At 41.8% G+C, this 27,590-nt stretch overlaps 1 protein-coding gene across 4 annotated transcripts; it reads left to right on the plus strand.

The window, feature by feature from the left end:
- Positions 1–966: 966 nt before the first annotated feature.
- Positions 967–17,472, plus strand: hic1 (hypermethylated in cancer 1). Of its 4 annotated transcripts, none has more exons than XM_018668231.2 (2): positions 967–1,233; positions 7,865–17,472. In XM_018668231.2, the coding sequence occupies exons 1-2, from the start codon at positions 1,174–1,176 to the stop codon at positions 10,100–10,102; spliced, it is 2,298 nt and encodes a 765-aa protein (XP_018523747.1). In that variant the 5' UTR covers positions 967–1,173; the 3' UTR covers positions 10,103–17,472. The 4 variants fall into 4 exon arrangements, with proteins under 4 accessions (XP_018523747.1, XP_018523750.1, XP_018523749.1 ...); XM_018668234.2 differs by having other exon boundaries at positions 7,881–17,472; XM_018668233.2 differs by lacking the exon at positions 967–1,233 and adding an exon at positions 2,477–2,990.
- Positions 17,473–27,590: the final 10,118 nt, after the last annotated feature.

Here is a 27,590-nt window from a genome sequence, read left to right on the forward strand (position 1 = left end):
ATCAACTCACTTTTATCATATAAATTGAAAATAATCCAGCTGTAAGTGGTGATTATTAACAACAAGAAAATGTCATACATGGTGTCAAAGGGCAGCGTTTCTTTTGCAATGACAGGTTGGAGTGCACCTTACTTACAAACAGTGCAAGCCATTTTATTAAGCTACAACATTGTTAGACTTTTTTTTTTAACATTTACTCAAGTACTGTACTTGAATAAAACATTTTTTAGGTTCTTGTAGGCCTACTTTACTTAAACATTTTAATCAACTTTATACTTCTTCTCCACAACATATCTGAGGGAAATACTTTGTACTCCCCTTCATTTATCTGACAGCTTTAGTTACTTTCAAATTAAGAGATTACACACAAAAAATAAAATCAACCCATATAAGAATAAACTTCAACGCTTTATATATATCAGTTAAAATCAGCTCCACCCAGGCTAATTACAACATTTAAGTATGGTTTACATGTTAATGCTTCCACAGTAATGATTCAATAACAGAATATACAACTCTATCTGGGGTAAAAGTGCCAAAAGTAGAATGAGTACTTTCACTTTTTATACTTTAATTGCAAGTTTAAGTTCAGTTTCTTTTTAAATGTCAGACTTTTACTTACTTGTGGAATTACTACTTTTACTGAAGTAAAATATCTGAATACTTCTTCCACCACTGCACATTTTACAGTGAATATGAAGGATATTCATCGTCAAAGGTTAATTCACCTGAACTAAATTTGTGTACTTTTAATTTGCAAAGAGTTGACCAACAAGTATCTAATCAATATTACAGGTTTATAGGTTACCATGTGTTTTACTATGGTTCTCACAAGTAAGAGGTGATAGCTTTGCTTCCCCATAATTTGCTCCCAAATAACTGCACAGCATGCCCACCTTGACAAGGCCAATTGGGACTCGCTGCCATTGGGTGTCGCTGTGCGCGTAAAGTCTTCAACCGGCAGGTTTTGGTCCGACCGGACCTCAACACAGTCTAAAGTGTCAGATAGTCTCGTTAACACGTGAGAAATTCGGTGTATGGAAGAGTCCCGAAAGCAAAGGGGGGAAAACGGAAAGAGAGAGAGAGTGAGGGAGAGAGAGAGGGCATCAAATTCACGCGGAAGAGAAGTTTTGCGAAACAGCTGGACTCTGAGGGAAAACTGCGGAGATCTCAATGAGGGAATGCCGAAAAGGACAGCAGACAGACGGCCAGAGCACCAGACATGAGTCCGAGGTAAGATTGTGATACAGGCAGAGAGACAGGGATGCCATCCACGCAGACGTGTGATCGCACAGTGTGTCACACTGTGCAGCATTTAGCGGACTACAATTATACGCTTATCCAACTTTAATATGCTCTCTAATGTATTTTAGTTGTGAGCCGATGCTGTTGGTGAAGCATGTATTGACGAAGGAATCAGCATCTGGATCATATGGTCACGCCTGGCCTAAAGCTTATCTGATATATATATTTATTTTGAAATCATGAGCCCTATTATACGCATATTTAAAAACATCCAAGTAGCTGGATGTCTTGTGAAGAAGATTTTCAGTATAAGATGTTTGGCATAAAGAAAGAAATAAGCTTACAATTTCTAAAAGCCACATAAAATAATTAATTTAACTTTGAACGTTTTTGTAAAAAAATACTGAGTAGGATGACTGTAAAGTTCTACAGCAGAGAGTGGAAATTATATTAAAAAATTGGGAAGCAGTGGACAGCACGGATCCACAGCAGGCTCTATGTTATGGCGCCCTACAGCTGCGTTCTTTTATTACTTATCATAAGAATATTTTGACATCAAGCTCCGCGGGAGGAATAAAATGTTTTAAAGTACGCAGGCGCATTATTTAAATGCGGCCAGAAAAGGCCCTAATGTCTTTGTGTTGTCAGTTTTCAGGGGACTCAATCAGTTCAGTCATGTCCCGTTCAATCAGCCTGTCCAGGTGATGGGTGGATGAGACTGATGCTTTACCTGAGAGAGAGAGAGAGAGAGAGAGAGAGAGACAGAGATAGATAGATAGAGAGAGATGTTTTAGAGTGTTTTAAGTGTTTCATCAAACCTCCTTTTAAAGTTTTAAGTGGGGGGCAATTTTTGCAGGGAAGGTGAGATCCACCTTCATTTAACCGTTTTACTGATTTTACTTTATCACAAAAAAAAAAAAAAGTTCACAATCACAGAATACCAACAGCTGGGAATTTATTTCCCAGAGTGCTCAAAAAGCAACATAACTTGTGATTGAATTTGAATTCATTTTGGCCTCAGGGACGAAATAAAATTAAATATGGTGGTGTTTGGGGGTGGGGGGGTGGGGGGCGTCTAATTCGTTGAAGGTCCTTGACATGAAGAAATTTAAGAGCTCCTGATGTAGCTAGTTATTTCCATCATTAAACTGCTCTCCCAAATTTAAGTGGGCTGCCTGATCATAAACATGGAACGTATATACGTGTGTATACAATAGCTGCCTGTCTCTTTAAGACGATGTGTTGAGAAGTTCAAGTCGGGGTCACTTGAAGTTCCTGCCCTCGATTTTACCTTTTAGTTTTATTATAGACTGACATCACACGGGGCGCTAAAACACTTAAGGCGCATAGAGGCTCCATTATCATCCCGGTGCGCGTTATTGCTCCGACTCAAAAATAGCTAAGGAAATTACTAGAAAAAAAAAATAGGAGGAAACTGATGCTGGTCTAAGCACGTATTTTTTATAGGAGGGGATGAGAAAGAGGGGAGAGGAGGGGCAGAGAAGCAGAGAGAAAGAGGGAGAGGGAGGAAAGTGGGTGGGAGGACGGACCTAAAGGAGCGACAAGAAATTCATATCAATTAATAATCATAAAAAAAGAGCTGGCAGACGCGCTCGGAAAACTGGCATGGTTTGTTGGGGAGGCTGGCAGTTCAAAGCTGAAACGTCAGATATGACTCCTAGAGACTGCTGAGATGATCATTAAGGGAGACTTAGATCGGATGGCAGAAGACATCGGGCATGCAGGTAAGAGCTGATATGCTGCACACAGGCACCCAAACAAGGAGATGGGAAGGATGACATTTAGGTTTTTATCCATTAAACTGTACAGTGTATGCTGCGACACAGAATCTATGCTTTTTTAATCGAATCTTTGAAATATTAGTGGAAGTTACTTTACAGCATGCAGTCTATTATGTTTTTTTTTTATTCCAGTCTAATTGTAATAGCGACCAAGTGCTTCGCTTTTTCTTTTATCCGCTTTAAATTCGAGTCGATTGAAAACATCCAACCTATTTTTTCCCCCCTCCAAATATTTAATTAAACATGCCAGGCAGTTATTTGTAAAATTCTTCAGGATCATCCAGATGAAATGGCGTTTTTAAGTTCAAATCTTGCTTGAAATAAATCAGCAGAATTTATATAAAACGTTTCGGGTACAAATCAAGACAAGTCTGTGTCACGCTACAAAATCAGATTTTCGAACATGACTTAAAAAAAAACATCTGAACTTCGAGTTTAATTTTTTTTTTTTTTTTTTTACAGTTTAAAAGATAATGTAACGTTTAAAGGGAACAGCCACCTCTGCTAAAAGGGAACTCCAGCTTATTCAATTCTCCTGTAATAAATTTATAAAGGAAGTTCAAACAAAATCATAAAGTACCTATTGAAGATTATAAAATAGGCCCATCGTTGTGCGTAATAATGTCAGCACTGAGTTCAGGCGAACACGGACACACTAAAGAATATTATAGGAATATTTTGGAGTAGGAGGAGGAGGAGGGGGGCCATCCTAGTGTATGGATTTCTAGCTTCCATAATAAAAGTCGAGACTTTATACAGCTGCATGAAAGAGATGCTTCTGAGTGCTGCTGACAGCTCTAACGACGGAAAGAAGCTGGTATAAGAAACAGCTGTCTGATACACCTTTAAAAGTACAGTGAGCTGAAAAAGGCCTGTTTCTGGAGGTGATTTAGGGTCTCTGACGGGAGATAAGGAGACGGTAAAGGATGAGGCGCTGCAGCGCTGGAGAGATGGATTCACTCGTGATACGGTTTTACTGTACAATAGGCCTATGTGAAGTGCAGAGTAAAACAGATTAGAGACAGAGAGGACCGCGGCGACACAGCAGGTCAGCAGACTGCTCCATGCCTTGCTTGCAAAACGCGACTTACAGTGCTCAGATATTAGGCAATGACATTAAAACGACTCCTGGACTTCCCTAACGAAACGAGAGGCAGGCAAATAAAATGTATACCTAGTAAATTGTATTTAATTTTCGAATAAATGTATAGTCTGTGGCACATCCTAGAAGATATTAGAAAGAAAGTAATGCAAATAAAATCAATTAAAATGAAATAACCTGCACTATATTAAATGAGGGTAAACAAAAAGTGTTGATCATTATAATATCATATAATGTGATTACACGTGATTTCCTGCCTCGGTTCCTAGAAGCTGCGTGTTACTCTTTTCAGCATTTAATAAATGCAGATTTTTTGATGCGCGATTACAACGATCAAACAGGAAACTGTCTCTGCCTCTCCATGATGTTTGCTGAGCTGACTAAAACTCAACTTGTCCACTTATTCACGTGTGCAGCAACTGCTCGATCTGCGCTCCAGGCTGCGCTTACATGTAAAACTCCCAGCCTGCTATTTCATGCACGTAAAACTTTCCCCAGCCCGTGTTTGTGTGACTCAGAAAAAAATAACAGAAATAAATTAGGTGGATTGTAGTATTATAAAACTCAGCAAAATGTCTTATTGCAGGATTACACTGACTTTGTATGGCTGCAGTGTTGCCCCATAAATTGAACTTGGACTGAATGTGAACATGGTCAAATGGGTTCTAAAATAAACAGGGCTGCATGAGCATGGGCAGCAAATTGAAATGAAAGAAAATATAATGTCAAGATAACGTTTTGAGCAGATGTGTGGAGTGTTTATGTGACTGAGGCTGAATGTAGAGGTAGGGAAGTTTAGTGTCCCGCTTCACCCTCCCACCAAACCACAAAAGTGACAAAGCAGACAAAACACAGGGACAATGAATATTAATCTAATGCTGCTGTAGCTATAAACGACATCACCATCTTTTAGGTTTCCTCAGCATGCTGATGGGTCTCTAAAAAAAATAAGGCTATCAGATTTAAAAAAAAAAAAAAAAAACGGCCTTGCATCCCAGTGGGACTCGAGTAACCCTCACTCAGGCGACCAAGACTGTATGTGCAGCCGAGAAAAATAATTTCATTTAGCCTGTTTAACAAGCTGTGGTGTAGGCTTTTGAATGTGTTTACAAGAATATTCTATGTAGCAGGCTTGATTTAAGATGTGCTCTCTGACTAAATATCATTGCAATCATAGCTGGCTTCCTAACAGGATGCAGTGAGCTTACACATGCCCTCCAGATCAAGAGTTTTCTAAAACATGTTTTACTGTGGTCTTTCACTTTTTGTCATCAAACAGTAAGCTCAGCTATTTTAAAAGGGTAGTTGTAATTTCTCAAAAGACTCATTCTGGTCGCAGGGAGAAAAAAGAGGTTCTCATTGTGTTCATAGGAAACCCACAGCCACCTTGACAGTTGTTACCACAAGAGCTTACCAAAAATAAATTGTTGTATGAACAGCACATTGCAGGTGCACACAAATGTAGCCTTTTGCATGCTGTTGTTTTTTCTTCTATCACAAAAGAGCTCACGAAATTCGCATGGCTGCTGTGGAGGTGGAATCAAATTTATCATATGCTCATAAATCAGGATATAAAGAGGGTTTAATTTACTGTAAAGCTCTGTGATGCACTTGAAATGCATCGCATAACACTGCGCTGTGGGCTGAACACAGACAAGAATGTACACTTGCTTGTGCGTATGTGAGTATGCAGCGTGTCACCATGCGCCGCACAGTAAACAGCAACCGTGACCTGAACACCCCTCAGTGCAATGGAGACCTCTGCAGAATTTCAGCAAGTTATGGAAATTACTAGGCCTATTCCTCATATCGCACTCCTTTCTAAACATGTTTGATCTGACCGACATTGAAAATTTATAGTAAAGTATGACCGTTGAGTAATCAAAGCCAGACAGAAACCAGAAGTGGAAACACTTTAGATGACAACTGGGGACATGATGGAGCGTAAACGCAGCGTAAACCTGCCATACTTGTGTTTTTATTCATAGTCTGTCCTTTCTTTTTTTTAGATATTTAGGGCCAGATAATAAGAAATAAACAACACACAAGTCACACGTGTAGGTAAGAGGACAAATCCAAAATGAACACTCAGAGGAACTACTGTATCTAAAAGATGGATTTTTCTTTCATATCGATGACTGTTCTTCACATGATCACTAGCTGGATGTCACACTTACAGTGTCTTTTCATTTTACACTTCAGCAGTGATAATGATGCTGCCTGATACCCAATATGCATTTACAACAATACAACGCTAAAATTGTACCAAGAAGCGACCTTGAGTTTCGGTAATACACAGTTTTAGCAGCCGGCGCATTGATAGAGAAAAAGAGACACATGATAATTTATTTTTTTTGCTCAGGATTCTCCAGAATTCCTTAGTAAATCAACTGTCAGGTTTTTTTTTTTTTAAATTCATACTTCCCTATTCCTGTGCTGAGCGCGTACACTGAATGAAATAAACAAGAAGTGAATGAGATGGTGTCAGGAAGACCGTGATCAGACAGATGACATGATATTTATTTAGTTGCTTGTTTCCCATCAGTGAGACTAAGCCCTTAGGGACAGTTTGAGACGTTTAATCTCCTAAGTAAACTATCCTCAGATGCCACTGATTGAACAATACATGGTGTTTCATGCATGCAGCTGATACAGTTTATTTTAAGCTTGATGGAACAATCAGTGTTGATATTTAAGTGTGTGTGTGTGTGTGTGAATGTGTGTGTGTATGTACATATGTGTATGTGTGTGTGTGTGTGTATGCATTAGATCCCTGGAGCTCATCTCAATGTAAAGTACTGAAACATCTAAGGCTGATTTACATCCTGCGCGCCCAGTGTTCCTTATATGACTAGACAGAAAGGGGAGCTGAAGGGCTCATCTTTTTTTGGATGTGCCCCCCCCCCCACAGGTTTATACCTGCTGTTCATCATAATTGTAAAACATCCATCTCATTGCTTTGTTTAAAACTCTGCACACCACTACTGGAATACTTTATCAGGAAGCCAGCAGTTACAAAATATATATCTGCGGTTCTGACTTTACTTCTTTCTCTGTTTTTGCTCGCTCTGCAGAGGAAGTGAACGCGTAGACTTGAATTTCTGATAATGAGAAAACCATTGCAACTGCTCACCTTTAGCAAAAGTTCACTTTCGCTGAGTGGCCTTCAAGTGTTCTTCCCACACACAAGTTCTGCTTTCTGCACATGTTCCATCAAATGGAATCTATGAATTAAACATGATTATGTTAATATTTAAAGCATTAATTACAAGTTAATTTGAAAAAAAAAATGCAATCATGAGTTTGCATAAAAATGCACTTATGTGCAGTGTTCTATTTCAAAAGAAAATCTGCGGTCAGTTAATTAATCTGAATTAATCCTCATGAATGTAACCACATGCAAAGGCTATTTTTATATCCACATCACTTCTACAGGTTTCTCTAATGACTTATATGTATGTATGTATATATGTGTGTGCATGTGCATGTGTGTGTGTATAAAATAATGTAATAATAAAAAATAATGTAATAATATATAAAATATTGTAATAATATATATTCCAATATAATCTGATGTGTAAATCATAACATTTAATAGATTCCTTGATTCCTTTTATAAAATACATCAATGGTGACTGTGGCGTAGATTATACAGATTATACAGTGATTGTGTTTTTGTGGCTTGAAATGCTGACTGCTGCATGACATTTTACAGATATCTGTTGTTGCAGGTGGCGGACTGAAGACGATGCTGGATGCCATGGAAGTTCCAAGTCATGCTAGGGATCTCCTCCTGCAGCTCAACAGCCAGCGCACCAAGGGCTTCCTGTGTGATGTTATCATTGTGGTGCAGAACGCCCTCTTCAGAGCTCACAAGAACATTCTGGCTGCCAGCAGCCTCTACTTGAAATCTTTGGTGGTCCATGACAATCTCATCAACCTCGACCACGAGATGGTGAGTCCAGGGGTCTTCAGGGTCATTCTGGACTACATCTACACGGGCCGCCTCAGTGAGGGAGACCCCGCTTCTCCCACTGAACCCAATCTGGGGGCTGTCTTGGCAGCAGCCAGCTACCTTCAGCTGCTTGACTTAGTGGCTTTGTGCAAAAAGAAGCTGAAAAGACATGGCAAGTACCCTCCACGCCCAGGTCCTGCATTTCTGCCCTACCCGAAGATGGGACCCAATAGTATGGGGTTAGGGGGTGGTGGCAGGTATAGGGTTTCTACTCCTGTCATTCAGCCCTGCCCTCCAGTTTTGAATAGCCATGCAGCCCGGGCTCCACAGCTAGATGAGCTAGTTCCCCATCGGCTAACCATCCACACTGGGGAGCTGTATGCTCCCACCTCCACCCAGGGCTCTCAGGTGTTCCCGTCCCTGCAGTCAGCTCTGCCTGCCCAGCTTGGGCGCTCAGCCCACCCCGAGAGGAACTGCTCCCCCAGCTACGGCCTTGATCTCTCCAAGAAAAGCCCCAACTCCCAGTCTCAGCACACACCCTCTCATTCCCATCTGGCAAACACTCACAATGATGAGGAGCGGGACAAGACTCTGAGCGGCCGCACTAGTCCCATGCAGGGGACGAATGGCAGGGCCTTCCCCAATGAAAAAATGGAGTCGACGGACCAGGGAAGCTCCCTCACTCCTCCGCCTTTCCCCCATCTTAACCAGCCACTTGGCCCACACCTCCCCCACCTGCACCGCTCAGGCTCCCAAGGCACAGATTGCTACCCGTGCCCCCCCAGCCCTGACACCCCCACGGAAGGTGGAGAGGCAGGCAGAGAAATGGGCAACATCTACCGCTGGGTGAAACATGAGCCACTGTCATATACAGCTGAGGATGAAGATGAAGACGAGGATGAAGAGGAGGGGGGTGAAAATGGAGACCAGCACCATAACCACCACAAGGCAGGGGAGGAGAGTGAAGGAGCGGATGACAAGAGCGGGTCAGGCACAGAGGAGACAGGCAGCAGTGAAGGCCGCCCCTCCCCTACGGGACCGATGGGGAGGTTCCACATGTCGTATGAGCCGGAGAGCTTCGGGGACAATCTGTATGTCTGCATTCCCTGTGACAAAGGCTTCCCGAGCTCAGAACAGCTCAACGCACATGTGGAGACACACACAGAAGAGGAGCTGTACGGCAACTCTGGCGGGGAGATGGGGAACAGCAATAACAGCAGCACCAAAAACATGACCAGCAATACAAACGGTTATGGGAGCCTGAACAGCAGCAACAGCTTGAACAGCCTGTCCCATCTGGAGAACAAGTCGAGCCAGGGGCTGAGTTCAGGGAGCATCGGGGAGATGATCCGACCCTACCGCTGCTCCACCTGCGACAAGTCCTACAAAGATCCAGCCACTCTGCGACAGCACGAGAAAACCCACTGGCTGACGCGGCCGTACCCCTGCAGCATCTGCGGCAAGAAGTTCACGCAGCGTGGCACCATGACGCGCCACATGCGCAGCCACCTGGGCCTTAAACCTTTCGCCTGTGACTCCTGCGGCATGCGCTTCACCCGCCAGTATCGCCTCACCGAGCACATGCGCATCCACTCTGGGGAAAAGCCCTATGAATGTCAGGTGTGCGGGGGTAAGTTTGCCCAGCAGCGCAACCTCATCAGCCACATGAAGATGCACAGTAGCGGAGGGGCTGGAGGGGGCCTGACCACGGATGGGAAACTGAAGCTGGACTTTGCAGAGGGCATCTATCCTCTGAGTAAATACACAGCGGAGCACCTGGGGCTGAAGCAGGAGAAGGCCAACGAGCTTCTCATCCAAGCCCAGCAGCAACTGGTAGCTGATGCAAAGGTCATAGAGAGCCTCTACCCACTGTCAAAACTGGCCTCGGAGCACCTGGGCCTCCCCCACGACAAGATGGATGTCCTGGGCCAACCCCTGCCCCCTCCCCCACAGGCCCTGAGTGAAGCCCGCACCATTGACCGCTACTCACCCAGCTAAGACATATGACCTGTATAAATGGCAGTCACCAGTAGGTCTGTGTGCACACACAACTCGCAGTATTCAAAAGCCATTCACCTCAAGTCAGTATCTCCTCTGCACCTCAGACTCAGGCCAAAAGGAATTGGTCTGCTAATGCACACCAAAATGTGTAGACTGTAAGTGCCTTTCTATGCATCTAATGTATCTTAAAGTCCTCCTTCATAAAGGGGGCCTGTGCTATTCCATGACCAAGAGACACTCACTTAAAGAAGTACAGTATTTATGTACAGCATATGCAAACAAACATTTTCTTAAAAAAAAAAAAAAATCAGCCATTGAGCCAAAGTGACAAATTGAAAACCAAAAAAAAAAAAAAAAGAAAAAAAAGAAATTGTTTTATTTATTTTTGTATCATAATGAAATCCAAAGAGAAACTGTTGCAAGGAAGTGTTGCAATCAGACCCTAAACCTGTGTACTATTAAGTATCATCTGTGTACAAGAAACAAAAAAAAGCACATAAGGACAAGATTCAGGGTTTGTGTCCAGACCTGAGCGGAACTTTTATTAAATGAACAAGCCAACTCTTCTGGACTTTAAAGTAATGGGAGGATATACTTTTTTTTTTTTTTTTTTTTTAATTCTTTTCTGTTTTTGGGGTACTGGACAATTTATGTATCTCACCCTCCAGCTTTCTTCCCATCATGTTCCTGCTTCCCCAACAAGTCGTGAGGAAATAACTGAACGATAAGGGCAATTGCTTCAGCATTTTTGGTAAAATCTCCACTGCTTTATTTTCTCCACGTTTTTGAAAGTTGCCCTCTCCCCCACATATTTGTGCGGCGAAGGCTCATGCTATGTGACAGTAATGGTAGCTTAATCAGCCTTACACTCAGCGCTTGAGCTAAAACTTCCTTTGTATTTTTGACTAACATCCCTTAGCTTTCAGTTGTTATTGAGATGCAGCAAGCACAGCCCTGTGATCTCATAACTGGGACATGATTGCACATACCCAACTGATGACACACTAATCCCTGTTCATGATGAGTGTAGCTTCATCTCATGGTGTAGACGAAGCATGGGTGTTGCCTCTTGACATTGTGTAATATTTACAATTACGGATGCAGCCGAGGCAGGCAGCAGAGGCAAGGACCAGGTCAGAATTAATGACACAGAAATCTGTCATTTACTGTCAAGAGGAATTACTTAATTCGCGGTGGTCTGATGATTAATTGAGGAGCAGCAGTAGTGAAAATGCTGCGCTCCGCTCCACCGTACGACCTTTCTTTTGACCTCCCTCCCCTGTAGTCTGTTGTCTGGGAGCCCTGCTACTGTTGACAGGCCAAAGTGAGTGCTGTACTCAGCCTTTTGCCTTAAAAGTGCTCTACACGCCATGCACACGCACACGCACACACGCACGCACACACACACACACACACACACACACACACACACACACACATATATATATACAGAGCAGGCTGCTAATCTGTCAGTGATATGAACATAAGAAGGGGTTTGCGGGTCTTCCCTGGAAGCCAGCGGGTGAACAGCAACAACCCAGCTGCTGTGGCTCAGTAATCCCTGTGAAATCTCACTTTTCTCCTGGACAATTCACACTGCTTGCCGGCATGATGTCCCATTTCATGCCTGCCATCTTACCCCTTCTGATCCATGTATTAACATCACATCCCGGGCCCCGGCAAATGCCCCCCCCCCCAGCCTTGCCTCCTTTCCCCTCTCCACCGCCACCCCCGCTGGTATCAAACGCGGAAACAAAGAATGACATATTTCTGTGTTGGCTGACCAGCAGTTCCTCCAGCTTGAAAACAAAAGAGCACTTAAAGGTTGCGGGTTGAAGGCACATTCTTGTCTTTGAATGTTTATTCCAAAGAACATGCTGGGGCTTTTCTCTTTTTTATTTTTCCACTTTTTTTTTCTGGTCCTTGATTCAGATTAGAAATGTCTGACCACTATAGTGCCAATGCCAACCTCAGTGGGTGAATGTGAAGACTAAAGCCATAAATACACTGTGATAGACATAGAGAATCTTAAAGGCTTACAAAAAAAAGCAGAGATAATGTGCCTGACTTTTGGGATTGTTTTTTTTTAAATGTAACAATAATTTAAGGGCTTTCTTTTCTGTAGCATATGATCATATCAAACATGTTGTTTCCTGTCACTTACTTTTCTTTACTTCATTTTGATTTGAACTGAAAGCAGCGCACGTGAAACTGGTGCTTACCTCAGGACTGAACCCAGCATGGGGATGCTAAGCTTTAGTAAACTTTCTAAAAAAAAAAAAAGAAAAAGAAAAAGAAACATTGTCTTCACACATACACAGACACACATGCATACACACTCTCACACACTTTTTTATTTTTATTTTCTTATTAACAGGGCAGTGGTCCTGTGTTAAACCTGTGGTTATTTCTGTGTTTATAAATTTCTTGTTACAGTTTTATGGTGAAGAGATAACATGTGATATTAACATTTTGTCTTAACATGTTTTTAGTTTTTTTTTTTTATACTATGCGGTATACATTTTCTTTTGTGTCGTGTCCTCAAAGAGGCTTGTGGTGGTCTGACCAGTTCAATCGTTGTAACATAAGTCATTTTGGTAGTATCTTAACTGGCTGTTTGTGAATTTCTGAACCACATTTTAGCGAGCATGTTGGTATTGATCTTTGGTTTCAACCACATACATACGGTTGAGCCTAGGTGACGAGTGTAGCGTTTTGTAAACGTTTGTGTTTGCCCACAAGACACGATGTATTATCAGTAGTTCTTTAAACAGACGAGCAGTGGCTTTTCTGGGCAAGTATGAAAACTGACCTTTTTTCTCCAGAGGTTAGTGAACTTACAGCAGGAGTCAGACTGAGGTCGTGCATGCACACAAACACACAGGAAGCCTGCTTGTTTTGGTTGATGCTTCAAGTTTTTGGGGACTCTGTTGCTGAGCTCTGTAACCAAAAAAAAAAAAGAAAAGAAAAGGAGAAAGAAAAGCTCAAATGCAACATTACTCACAGTAGAAACTTGGTCTACAAACATGTGCATACGTGTTAAAAGTGGCGGATGTCAGTCGTGGGAATTTTGAGTCCCCTCACTCCCTCTCATTCACTAGTTTAAATGAAAATCTGTCTTCTCCTTTCCCTGCCTTACACCATTAAAATAACATGAAGTGTTTTCCACTGTCACTTCAAATCTGTGCAGGAGGGAAGAGCAAGATAATGCCTGAACATTTCTGTAGGATGTGCACTGTTTGAAAGTTGCTCCGTCACATTCATGTGTGTGACGGGCGGGAGGGGTGGGGAAGGTTGTGTATCTATAGAAAAGGGAAGCGTTTTCTTGTCTGTTTGTGTGTCCCTATGCTATTTGAGCATATAAGGCGCTGTTAATGCACGTCCTGGGAATAGGCTTGGTGTGAAGGAGAAGAGCAGAGGAGCAGGAAGTGAACTTTTGGTTGGTGTGCTGTGTCGAGCAGGATGTGCCGTGTGTTTCTGCTCAGGGGCAGATAGAGAAGGGGACGGAGAATGGGGAGGGAGAGGAGCAAGGAGAGCGCAGCGGGGTGGACACGAGCCATTGTCTCAGTATGAAAGCCTGTTCGTACTTCTAAAACTCTCCATTCAGAAAACAAGTAGACTGTATCTTCTCTTTTCCTTCCCCTTCCCCCTGCTCTTTGGGAATAAACCTCTGTTCAGTATCACGATGATACGATGTCGTGGCCTTTCAAGCGCTGCACAGCGAGGAAGCCATTCAGACATTTTGTTACAATTTGAGGATGTTGTGGATTAATTTTTTTGGCATCCTTTTGGTCACAGGAATACATTACAATATTTTCCCCCATAGTATGTCCACGTTTTGAACATTTCTAAAACTTGGGGCTAGGGCAGATCAATATGAAGGACATAGAAACTGTATTGTAAATCATAATTTAAAAAAAACTGGCAGCATTTCTTTTGCTCTGTGGTTGATTCAGTTAGTAAAATTAGAAGAGGCTTGTTTCAATTTAATGGTGTAGCCACTCACCCCATGGGGTTTTATGCCATATGCCTTTGTTAATGTTATTTATACGACACGTCAACTCAGAAAAACTTCTTGTTACCACCAAAGTGGTTTAGATGAAGATGTTTTGAAAGTAATAACATTAGGCATTTAAAACAATTAGTCACATTAATTAATATAATGAAAATGAAAGAACACAAATATAAAAAAGTGCAGTAAGGCAAACCACCAACTTTGAGATGTGGGTTGATCTTTTTATTTTATTTTACCTTATTTTTTAGACCATTTCATTCCTTTGTAATGTAATGGCAACCATCCCAGGCCCCGTAACTTTTCTAACACTAACATTATAGAAGTAAAAATGATCTGGATGAGTTCCAGTGGCCCCATATAGACCAAAAAACAGGCTTTGGTTTAATATTAAAAAATGCAAAGCATGCCTTTAAGCTTTCCACCAGCGGCAGCAGGCCGAGGTCACCTATGCGACTCTGACAGGCTGGATAGTCCCGATCTGCAATCATAACGCTGTTTGACATTTATTGTGTTTCACGCTGTGTGCCAAAAGGACTGAAGCACTTAGCAGACATCGCAGATGCTCAAAACAAAACTCAGCAACCGGTCTTTGTAGTTTCCATGGGTTGTGTTGTCGAACTTACGCTTCTGACCAACCTTGACTTTGCCGTGTTTTGATAGCCATTATCTGCGTGGCTAATCACGAGAGCACAGAGCGCAGACATGCCACTGTTGTCCAGTGTACATATTTCTTTTTATGAGGACTCGTGAGCTAAAGCCAAATAATATCAATAATCAAGCCTTGTTTTGGCATCACAACCATAAACTGACTCTTAAGTCAACCAATACAAACGTGCCTTCAGTCTAACAAGCATTCAATGATGTTGCAATAATTTGTGTGAGTGCATGCATGTATATGTGTGTGTGAGTGCGTGTGTGTGTGTGTGTGTGTGTGGTTTTCTGAAGTGTGTACATAGTGCACCTGTCCATCTACATGTCTGAACGCCTTTCCCACAGTGTAGCAGGGGTGAAGTACAAGGGAGAGATTTGACACTTTCAAGAGTCTTTATTACAAGCAGCTGCTTTAGATTTATTTCCCCCGAACTGCACTTTTCTGGAAAAATCATTGTATTGTGATTTTTTATTACCCTTATGATCCCCTAGAAGTCCCCGCAATTGCCTTTCCTCTGGCACTTTGCTTCCTTCGCCTTCCCTCCTCTTCCTCCCTCCAGCGCAGAGCTTGGCCGCGCTCGTTCGGCCGCCTCTCGTTACCTCAAAGCGCAGCTCTCCTCCTCACCTCTCTCTCTCTTTCTCTCTCTGTGTCCCTTCCTCTCCTCTTACACTCAACACAAACCGCTGACCCCACAGCGCCCGCCGCCTAGCCCCCCCCCCCCTTTCTCCCCTCTCTCCTCCCCCCTCCCTTTCTCCCGTGATCCACTTACTTCCAGCTGTTTTTCATGCTGAAGAAGACAGTTGTCTAAATGTTTATGTGAGGAGCTACTTTCTTTTTCTTTAAGCCCTGATCAATTTCCAAAATGAACTTTGTGGCATGTGTTAAAATACAGCAGATGATGGGCCAAATAAAAAAGTCTGACATCGTTATTGTATTCTGATCCCCCAAGCCAAGAAACAGCTTACAAAGGGGGGAGAGATTAAAGACAGCATATCGTTGTAGAGGAAATGCAGAATAATGTGAGGGGAAATGTTCAGGGGAAAATATGCTCAGAAAGATGCCAGTAAAGTAAACATGTATGAAATTGCACAATTGAGCCGGGGCCTCGGCTGCGCCAGCCAAGTCATGCGCTGAGATGGAGGGAACGAGTAAGGGAGAAGGGTTGAGAGGAAAAGAACCAGAAACAGAGAGAAAAATAGCTTGTGCTTGATAGTCATAACCTTCAGTAAATAACAAAGGAAAACTGGTTGCTTTGTGCGTCTGTTCACCCCTGCTAACTCTATTTCATTTTCATCCTTTAAGAAATTATCTTGTGAGGAAATTAAGTTTTTTTTTTCCCTTATTCCTTTTCATTGTTAATTTCTTCAGGTCATTGCCAAAGTTTTTCCCAATGTTCATGTCAGCATGCCCTCCTAGATGTCATCCTCTTTCCAGACCTAACAATTATCACCCAATAAGCACATGACCCACAGTAGGCTCTTTGTAGTTGAATAGGAAAGGGGGTTCTGGCTGCCTTTGTCCTCCTGCTGCATCTGTTTAGCTTGGATCTCTGTTTCTTTCTCTACCTTGGACACATACAAGACGGACTAAGTGGACTTTGGCACAGATCTTTTCGTTTACAGTGATGCAGCCTCTGCTCCAGAGGTTTAAATTCAAAGACAAACAAATAGCAAGGACAAAACAAGCAGGAATTTTTGGAAGAGAGAAAGTTGGTCAGGGATAAGATTTGATCGTATATCTGTGTATCACACACACTCATGCAGGCAGACACACACACACACACACACACACACACACACACACACACACACACACACAGCTGGATAGCAGACTGCTGCTCCAGATTAGGTCAGATTTAATTAGGTTGCCCTGCTCCGTTTGGAGTGTCGCTTCTTGTAGAAAAACCCATTATTAAAGAAGAGGCGATTCCACTGACGGCTTCCACCCAACACACACTGAAACCTGTGCCAAAATATTACAGAGCCTCAGGGTCCCCTCTCTCTCTCTCCCTCTCTCTCCCTCTCGCACACACACACACACACACACACACACACACATATTCACCAAGAGACATACACACAAAAGCATCTATTCTGGTTTTGGAAAAGGTTATGTGTAGAAATGATGGATGATGATCTAATGAAGATCACTGTGACGTTTTGAGATGGTTGTACCCGACTGGTTGTGGTTCAGGGGATAAGAAAGTTCAGCAGTAACGCAGACTGCCACGCAGACAGCAGTAGCTACAAATAAATGGAAAAAACAATACACGACAGAATACATACATCACATACATCACAGAAAGACAGGATCTTATTTCGGCCGGCATGAAGCAGATGTGCGTGAAAAATCAAGCATGTCCAGTGTTTCGTTTTGTGGTTTTACCACAGTTTATACCATAAAAACAATTAAGAGCAATACATTAAACCAAACAGTATTTTTTTTTCATTTTCTGCATTTCATGTCAATATTGATCTTACTTTGCTTTAGTGAAATGAATGTATTTATTGCATGTCAAAATGTTTTATAGTTAATTTTTGTGTAAATTTAAATTGTGGGTTTTTATGATAATTTCATTTAATTATGGTGTCTTGATAAGGCTTTTATTTTTTTTAAAAGCCAATGTGAAAAATGTCATGTTTTTTTTGTTTGTTACTATACTCAAAATCAACTTGGCAATAAAGTGAATTGCATAATGGATTCATGATGAAATGTGTTAAATCATTTAACATATTTATGTTTTTTGACGGTCAAATACAAATAATTAGACATAATGCTACATAAATATAATTTTCTATGCAAACATTCCATTAAACTATTTTTTAGATTTGACTAAAATGAAAGAATGGATATTTTCTTGAATTGAATTAGGCTAGATTTACAGCATTTCAGAATCTTCCATACCAAAACTGAGTGGTGCAGCAACCATTCGTGTTTTTGACACATTTATTGTGCATGATATGGGTTTCATATTGTAAGAAAAATATGAGACAAAAGACCACGATGGAGGCCATTTCACAGTGATGACGACCGCAAAAATGAGCAACTTCTGTTCATTTTCCTATAATACATTCGCCTTCAAGTCTATATTCTCCCATATGGAGACATGTGAGTGCCTCATTTAAGACAGAGAATTTCAAATGAATCTCATACATCACACACAGTCCACATGCAACAATGAACAGATCCATTACTCTGTCAGCAGGAGCAAAACCAGCCAGGCAGGCACACACACTCACATCCTTTTCCACTGTGTGAAAATCACCTTATTATCACCAGCACATAAGAAATCATAGTGCCTTCCAGATGTCTGATATGAATCAAGCAACTTGCCACAAATTACGTCCTGACATTAAACAAATTAGCATTTCTCCTCTCAGGTGCTGTAAATCATCAACGTTCATGAACTAAAGGTGCTTCCTCCGAGATCATATTCACCAGGTGTAATGATAGACATCATCCGCTCGATGATGTTTGAACAGTAGGTGAAAACAAAAGGAACGGTGTGACATCCATCACATCTTGGTTTGTTCTGTTGCTGAACCTGGAACATGAGCACCGTTTTCTCTTGAGTTAAAGGAAAATTCCAGTTTATTACACTGTGGGTATTATTTTCATAGTTGTGGCCATCATATCTAAGATTGACAAAAAAAAAATCTCAAACTCAAAGTCCACTTACTAGCTTTTTCCAGAACTTTAAAGCTAATAAGCATTTCCAAGGTCGGGAATTAACTTGTCATGAGCCTTTCTATCGGTTATGAGAACACTGAACTCACTAAATTTATTGCTGAGATCTGGGAATGTGGTACATTGCTACAATGAAGTTCTATGGGGACCAAGAATTCAGACGATCAGACAACAAGCCAAAAGTTTAGCCAGATCATCTAAAACACTTTATTTAGGGGCAATGGGATGTTTAGACCACAAAACAGCTCTGCGTTAAAAAAAAATTACAAGGGGCTGCATAGGTTGGGGTGTGTTGTACTGGTGTAACAAATGAACCACGAAGTCCAGTTTGAGAAACAGATCTATGACTTGCCAAACATACTGAGATACAAGAGAAAAGGCTATTACAGAGACAAGATTTTTCTATTCTGGAAAGTTATCGTACCAACAATTATTTAATGTTTTGTCACATCATTTGTGAGGCAAACATGCATGTATTTGACTGGCCCAATGCACTGGATGATGTCGCGTTGCAATGTGTTGCAAGCTGAGCCAAGACCAACCTTTTTGTTGCTCATGTTGTTTTTTTAATGCAGAGCTGAATTCGGCTTAATGCGGCCTAAAATGGAAAGTTGGTAATAATCCCTCACTGCACAAGAAAACCTTATGTGTGCACTTAGAAAGAACGTAATTGCATGAGGTTAAAGTTGAACCAGAACATGATTCTTTAAACTGTGATGGATGTTTTCTACGATAAGTTTTACCATTTTTTTTTTTGTTCTCTTCCAATTAAGTCTCTCTGCTATTGGAATTTGTTTGAAATCCACAGAATTGTCTGAATTTGTAGCGAGGGTGTCCCAAATGCCAAGAAAATTACACCCCAAGATGTAATAAATGTGAATTTTCCTCTAATGTCTTCACCTCAGGGGCAGTTGACAGAAACCTCTGTGCCCATTGCTGACACTGAGAAACCAGAACACGCCAGCCTCTACCCTGCCCCTTTGCCTCTCTGCCACTCGGAGGCATTGCATGTTAAATGGCAAAGGTCTGAAGTGTCTGGTGTCAGGCAGTGGGTGCCCTGACCCAGCCTGGTAATGTCAATGGGGCAAACGGCTGGTGCCAGGTCTTACTCACCCCGCCATCCCCCAGAGCCTCCATTCCCCCACTCCGTAAGACATGCAAGTCAGATTAAAATGTTCACAAGTATGAACGCAAGGGTGAGTGATTGCCTGTCTGTCTGTGTTAGCTCAGTGATGGAACAGTTCCGGATGTTTTCCCTCTTTGGCAGTAATGCGTGCTGGAAGAGGCTCCAGACCTTTTTCACCCTGAATAGGAATAATCAGGTAAAACATGAATAGATGAGGCTGATAATCAGTGGGTTTGGAGGGGACTGGATGTTTGCGTAACCTGGCGCTTCTGATGTAGAGTAGATGGGATGTGAGAAGGGCAAAGGTGTTGACTGCGGAGTCATTTAAACCATGAGGGACTCTGATGTCTAGATGAAGAGATCAGGAAGTGCGTGTCCATTTGCATTTGTGTGCCTAACAACTTGATATGATGAGTGTGTCGATGTCATTAAAGAGCGATTCTGGCATAATTCAGCTTTGTTCCCATTTTGTACTTTAGAGACTTCTCTTGAATTCCACGAAAAAAAAAAAAAAAAAAAGCAAGCAAGTAAGAAAAAAAAGATCTCTGGCCTTTCCTGTAGCATCTTTCAATATTAACCACTTGAGAACTATAAAAAGGTCATAATCTTTAACAATTTTTAAAAAAGGTCCCAGTCGTTGTTTCGTCTTAATGCAGTTGGGCTCATCCAGTACAAACCACAGAACCGAGATGAGATAGGATGATGTGTCTTAATTTCCTGCATCTCTGATATCTGTGTAAATTTTTTCAACATCAGCTAATATTCTCTGAGCTCACACTAATACACTTCCTCCATGAAGTCCTCCTCCCTCCTCAGTCAAGTCAGCAACCAAAGCAAAACAGCTCAGGTGATTGTCTGTGCAATAAAGTATTTGGGTGCGACTGGATTTTATAGTTCAACTTCACTGCATTGCTCTAGGTGACAAATCCTGCTTTTGAATAAGAAAAGAAATATTAGATCTATATAGAATCCAAAAGATAAGAAAAACAATGGAGAAGTAACGTTCTCACTGTTTAGCTTTTAGCCATGATATGCAGACTTTAGACAATAAACATGTTCGAACATTTACTACAGATGCAAATGATCTGTGTTTTCTGCAATTGTAGCTCTTGGTTTTGCAAGGCTTGCATTTATGTTTCTGACTCATACTCTGACAGTTCAGGTTTTGTCAGTGACTTTCAGGAACCTCTGAATGTAGTGAGTAGATAAGCAAAACAAATAATCCACAGACAGATCAGGGGAAATCAATATGATCATGTGTCATGTGTATGGTGTTAATGGCTGAGTGCACAACTCATGCTGCTGCTGGTTAGCTTGGCACGTTCTTCACAGGTTTAACATGTTTATTATGATTAGCATAGTTAGTCAGTGCTAACTATGCTTTACTTGACCCGTTGAATGTGTCCAAAGTTTTTAGGTTGAATCTTAAATGAAAAAGGACTGTATATTTTATGCTTTTTAAAATAATTTTATCCAGGTTGGGATGAGAGGGCGCCACAGGCCAGTGAAGGAAGTGGTGTGTATTCTGTACACTGTGAACTATTTAATGGGTGTAAAATACAGTACAGTACATGCATCTAAAAATGTTTTGGTGTGATAGATGCAACATAAGAGTCTGTAGTTCACTTTACTTTGTGTCAGAGAGAGGAGAACATAGAGAGAAAGAAAAGGGAAGCAGGCTCATCAGTCCACTTAAATGGCCGACATCATGACCTTTACATGTTGTGTCTCACGCCATGTTTTACTGTCTCCCTCCTCCTCCTCCTCTTCTCCTCTCCTCTGCTCCCCTCTCTCTCTCTCTGCTCGTCTATCCCACCCCTGCTAAATTTCACTGCTTGGACTCCCACTGAATGGAAAACAGCTGGGTCGGGGACTGCCCAGAGCACATTATGCCCAATTCTTCAATGAATTCTCATCTACCTCTCCCCTCTCCTCCTCTGTCCAGTGTGCTCCCCTGCTCCCTGTCCTCATTTAAGGTGGGGCTGTGCAGCTGAAACAAAAGAAAAACAGCCTGTATGAGAACATGTTTCTCACCCACATATGGTACTGTCTCCCTCTCCTCCTTTCTGTGAATTCATTTCCCAACCCCTACTCCCTGGTGATTCTCTGGTGTTATGGCTGGTTCTGCTTTTGACAAGCTGAAAAATGCTGAGATATAATGCAGCTGAGCTGTACGGCCAAGTATGCATATAGTTAAGTAGCATGTCAGTTATTAGTTTGTCCTGATACCCAACCTATTTCACCTGGTGCCATAAAGCAATAAAAACAGTGCTTAGATACCATTGTAAAACAATGGGATGTTAGGGCATGAAGTATGTTGGAGCGTGTTGTTTGTAAGTTTCATTTAAAAAACTATACTTCTGCAGTGGAAAAATATAACAGTGGGAGCTTTCTAAAATGTTAGCTAACATTAGCAACCATAAACTACCGGTCAAACAAAATCCAATGAGGACCTTAAGGTTACCTTTGTTTAACTACAGTTTCTAAGGTCAGGAATTAACCTTAAACAACTTCAGCATGTTTCCAGACCTCTTGAATCACTGCCCACAGTGTTGATTTGATCAGTAATTCAAATACCTCTAGTGCTCAGAGTGAGGATGTCATCTTTCAGAAAAATGATGATGGAAAAGTTTCCATGAACAAGCCAACAAGCGTGGACAAGACTAACTTACAACACTAAAACTGGCATTTCTTGTCTCTGTTGATTGAAAATGATCATGGCACTGGACATTGTTTTTTTTTTAATTTTGTGCCCATACTGCAAACCAGTTTCTCTCTGGCATAAAGAGAAGTTAATTGGTCAGTAAACCATGTGCTTCTGTTTATTTAAGGCTCATCTTAAAGTGAGACTATACATAATTTGAAAGTAGAAAAAACAAAACCATCCTGTGAACCAAACAGTAGTTAATAGTTACAGGCTGGAAATAGTGAGTCACAACATAGGTCTGTAGGGGGGTGACCCCTGTCACACACAGGTAGTCATTTGATCCATTGTTGATTAAAAAAAATGGTTATGGCTGTGTTGTTTAATTCATTAGCAATTCAATCCATCTTCATTTAGTAAACTCATTGGATTTTGTTTGACCGGTAGTTTATGGTTGCTAATGTTAGCTAACATTTTAGAAAGCTCCCACTGTTGTTTAACTTATGTTACTGAGTCAGTTTGCTGATGTCATGACCTCTCTCTACTTGTTACCGTAACGCCCGGTTTTTATCACAACAAACAATAATGTCTTTAAAGCCACTGACTCAAGAGAATCTTGGGAAATAAAGGGAAATTCAGTGTGTCGTCATCATCCGGTTATTGTCCCTTGTGGCAACTATAGCCACCGTTCAATACTTAGACAGTTTCACTTCAAGGTGAAATTAGTTCAGAACTTCATCATACCAATAAAAGAGTAAAGGTCACATGAATATGATATATGGGAGCTTCAGACCAAAGGGAATGTGAAGTCTACCTTTGCTGGCAGCCAGAACTTCAGAGGAACAGTTAAATTATTTGTTATTGGCTTGTATAATTTTTAACTTGCTAATAAACAGCTTAGTTGAAGTGGAGTCAACTGCAGAGCAGCAGCATGTTGAATGAATGTTGTTTTGAGTGACGAGGAGGACTATGATAGTAGTTGGAGGGTTTAGTTGTGTGACAAAGATGCATTTTGTAGAGAACTGACGACAGTGTGAGAAGCGGAGCAGGGTCAAGGGAAGTATGAGGAGGAAGTATTGCTTCAGCTGCTGAGGGGGCCTGGGTGACAAATTGGGTGTATATTGTGGGCAGTGTGTGTGTTTGTGTATCTATGCCAGTGCAATTTCCTGCCTGCAGATTGACTAACATGTGGGCACCTGCCCTGACAAATCCACCCATCCTGTTTCTCTCAGCTCACACAATGCATTTGCTATTTCTGCTGCTGCACACGCTTTGCAAAAACATGCAAATAAAAGATCGAAGAAACATCCGTAAAAGTATAAAAACTGTGCCTTTGGTGCATCAGTACCCCAAACCACCTATAAGTTGACCTTGAGTATGACCTAAAATTTCCCGAAAGTTGTGTTTCATACCAGCCCACATGGTGATAATAGAAACTGGTATAAGAAGTTCATGAATTAGTCATTCACAGATGCTGGAAGCAATAGGGAGAAGCATACACGTACATACACACCAAATAGGGACTTCACATCATAAATTTTGCACATCTAGCACAGAGGAGTACAGCGGCCAGACAAGCCTGGACAAAGTTGACTGGCCTTGGGGGACAGGGGCTGACGGCCAGCCTGGCTGGGTGACACACACATACACACACATATATAAATACAGGCAGCCCAAACATTAGAGGTAATAATGAGATCTTTATCTAATAGGGGAAAGTTAGAGAGAGCCTTTATACTGCAGGCCTGGAGGGGAAAAAGTTTAACAAACTAATGAGCTGGCATGCAAACAATTGCAGTTCAGAAGGTGATCTACTAAGTATGTGTGTTACTCTGAAAGACACATATAGGGTCTGTGTGTTGCAGAAGTTGTGTGACCTTTGATTTAAAGAGGGTGACTTCATGAGTGTGAATGCGTTGGCAGTGTGATGTCTTCTGCGTATGACACAGTGTGAAGGTGATACTGCCAGATCTTTTACTAGAACTTTGATGTTATTGTGTTTGGTGACGCCTCTCAGGCAAAGCCTGGGCACACACACACACACACACACACACACACACACACACACACACACACACAAACACACACACACACACACGGGTGTGTGCGTGTTTCCTTGTGTCACAGAACAGAAAGTCACTGAGCTGTTAAGAACAGGGTGTCCATTACCTTCTCAGTGTGGAGTTACACACTCAAAAGCAGTCCATTAGTACTCTGTTCAGTTTGACAAGGGTAATAAATTACCAAGTGCTTCATCACTTTCACTTTTTGGGCATGTGTGTGTGTGAATGTGTGAGTGTGTGTATGTTTGTATGCGTGTGTTTGCGCATAGTGGGCGTAGATACTCGAACTCTAAAGGTGAGAAGATAGCAAGGGTGTTGTTTTAGTATTTTTGCCTCTCTCCATCTCTTTCTTAGTGGGTGTCTGCTTGTGTATGTTCATTTACATCTAAAGATTAAATCTTGCAAATACCTTATTTTTTGTTTAGTACTAAAAAGCGAGCAAGAAATAGACTGCAGCTGTGGATCAGGTGGTAGAGTGGGCTAGCTCATTAATTGTCAAGTTGGTGGTTTTATCTGTGGCTCACCCTGTCCACATGTGGGTAATATCCTTGAGCAACACACTGAACCCCAAATTGCTTCCCATGTGGGTGATAAAAGTAAGTTGGCTTGGAAAGAAAGCGTCTGCCAGATGAATGTAATGTAAACTATATAAGAAATACCAGAAAAAGAACAGCAATACAATGTATAAAAAGTATGTCATTGGAAGAGTGAGAGCATGTTGTAAATGCACATGTGGCACAGAGAGGTTACATGCCTGTTTGAGAATCTCAGAAGATGACATGTGTGTGTCGTCCAGCTGTAGATTAGAACCCCATTAGCCTCAGTGGCTGGTCTGCTGTTTAGACTGAGTATAAACACAGAGAGAGGGATGGTCAGAACGTCTTCTGTCTCCATCTTCAACCTCCTGATAACACTCACAAAAACACACATATGCGCACACATACACAAATGCAAACACACAGCAACTTGTCTGGACAACCATGCTTCACTATGCTGTGTGTGTGTGTGTGTGTGTGTGTGTGTGTGTGGACTGCAGCTCTGGTGTCTCCTGTTGGAACGCTCTGTTGATTGCTCTCATGCCCTCCACTGGCATCACGCTCACTCCCTGTACCAGCTGCAGCTTGTCTCCCCTCCTCTTCCTTTCTCTCTTTCTCTCTGCTGCTCTCGCTCTTGAGGCAAATTGGGAATTTTCTCTCTTTCCCACCAAAAAAAAAATGTCAGCTGAGACATGAGCACAATGCCCCTATCGGCTATAAATACTGTAAGTGGTATCAAATGGAAAAAAAAAAGTAAAAAAAGACAATTGGATTCTTTGTAAGACAGAGTGAGTACATTTATATTAGGAAATTATGAAAGCACGTTGTTTAGTGAAGCTTGTTGGCATCATGGATATAAAAGAGTGAATTATTCAATTCCCAACACCAAATACTGGAAACTAACATCTATTAAACTTAAAATGAAGAAGAACCAACATAAAATGTTGGCATGCAGAACTGCTTCATTGCTCACAAAATTGATAAAAATTTTGTGAAATTGATAAATAAGTAACATAAATAAATAGATTCTACAAGTCTCTGGAATTCTATAGGAGAGGATTAAACATCATCCTTCCAAATACTATTCCCTAATTTGTTGTTTTAATGATGGTGACACTGAGAGTCTTGTACATATATTGCTCAAAAATCTATCATTTCTATTGTAGGTGTTTAACTGGGTTGAGATCAGGTGATTGTGAAGGCAATAGCATTCAATGGCCCTTTGTTCCCTGCTGAGAAGCATCTGCAATCCATGTTTGTTCAATACTTTATTTTTATTTGTGTTTTTGCTGAGAGTGAGATGAGAAGATCAATGCCCATCTATATGATGTCAGAAGGACTAGGACTAGGTGCAGTGATTTACTGAGGGAAGTCTTTGCACAAATGCTATTTTTATACTTTGGCGAGAGACAACATGTTAATTTTTGAGCTTTAAAGGTGTTGACAAGTGGATTTTCTCATCTTTGGAAAGTGTCAGGCTAGCTGTTGTTTCTGTTTCAAGTCTTCATGCTAAGCTTAAGTAACCATCTAGCTTTAATTGTAATGGATGTATGCAACCTTTTCGTCTACCTCGCAGCAAGAACTATTGGCATATTTCCCACAATGTCAGTCAGTTAATTTGTCACCCGTCTGTACATGCCATGGCAGGGGCAAAGACAGGAAATATGATTCTGTGAGAACCACATGTGTCTGTGTGTCGAGGTGTCCGCTTGTGTACAGTGTGTCGCAGTCAGACTTGTGCATGGACATCACAGCGAGCGAGTGTACATCTTCGGCCAGTTCTGCCCCAGTTTACTGGCAGCGGCCCCACTGTCTGTGCTAAAAGTCACGTCGCGAGGAGAGAGAGAAGCCCGGAGAAGCGGGGTAGGAAGGAGGAGGGGGTGTAGGGGGCACAAGGAGCAAGACACAGGAAGTGGAGAAAGATGAAGAGCTGGGAGACAATGTGATGCACAGGGGTGCTGAAACGGGAGGGGGAAGGAAAAGCAAGCAGAGGAGAGAGAGGAGGCAGGGGAGGAATGTTGGAAGAGGAGGAGGACAGAGCAACAGAGGGAGAGCACAGGGTGTGTGCATCTGGCACGAGGAGGCAGGGAAAGATAGCGTGGGCCAGGCTGGCCGGACGTGTGTGTTTGTGTTTGATTGAAGAGGGATGTGAGACACAGACCCCTCACTGGCTCAGTTTTACTGGAATGCTGCCACAGAGAGATGGACACTGACACACATGCTTTAGACACACATGCACGCATTTGTACAGTGAGTGCAGAACATCGACACAGAGGAAGTGACTGGAGAGTATACGATGAGAGGGAATCAGAGGCAGAAGGGTAGCATGGATGGCTACAGAAAAGGGCATCTTTCTCAAAAACTTAACAAGCAGTGGCTTGGTGTGAGAAAAGTCATCGCAACCTAATGCTTGGGCAAATACACAGAACTTTACTTTAAATTCCAGAGGAGAGCCCAGAGTTTCCAAAGATACAAAATATTTCAGGTGGAACTAGCCAAGCTAGGCAGTGTAGAATAACAGGGTTTTAACAATCGTGAAGCAATAGTTTTGGAAAAATACTTTAAATATGAGGCTGGAGCCAGCAGCTTATCAGCTTAGCTTAGCATACAGACTGGAAAACAGGGAACCAGTTACCCTAGCTCAGTCCAAAGTTACAAAATCCATCTACCAACACCTGTAAAACTCGCTTTTTAATATATCTGGTTTGTTTGATCCATACAAATACCAAAATGTAAAAGCAAAGCAGTTTGTGGAGGTTATG

This window comes from Lates calcarifer, linkage group LG21 (assembly GCF_001640805.2).
Source record: "Lates calcarifer isolate ASB-BC8 linkage group LG21, TLL_Latcal_v3, whole genome shotgun sequence".
NCBI classification, from domain to species: Eukaryota; Metazoa; Chordata; class Actinopteri; family Centropomidae; genus Lates; species Lates calcarifer.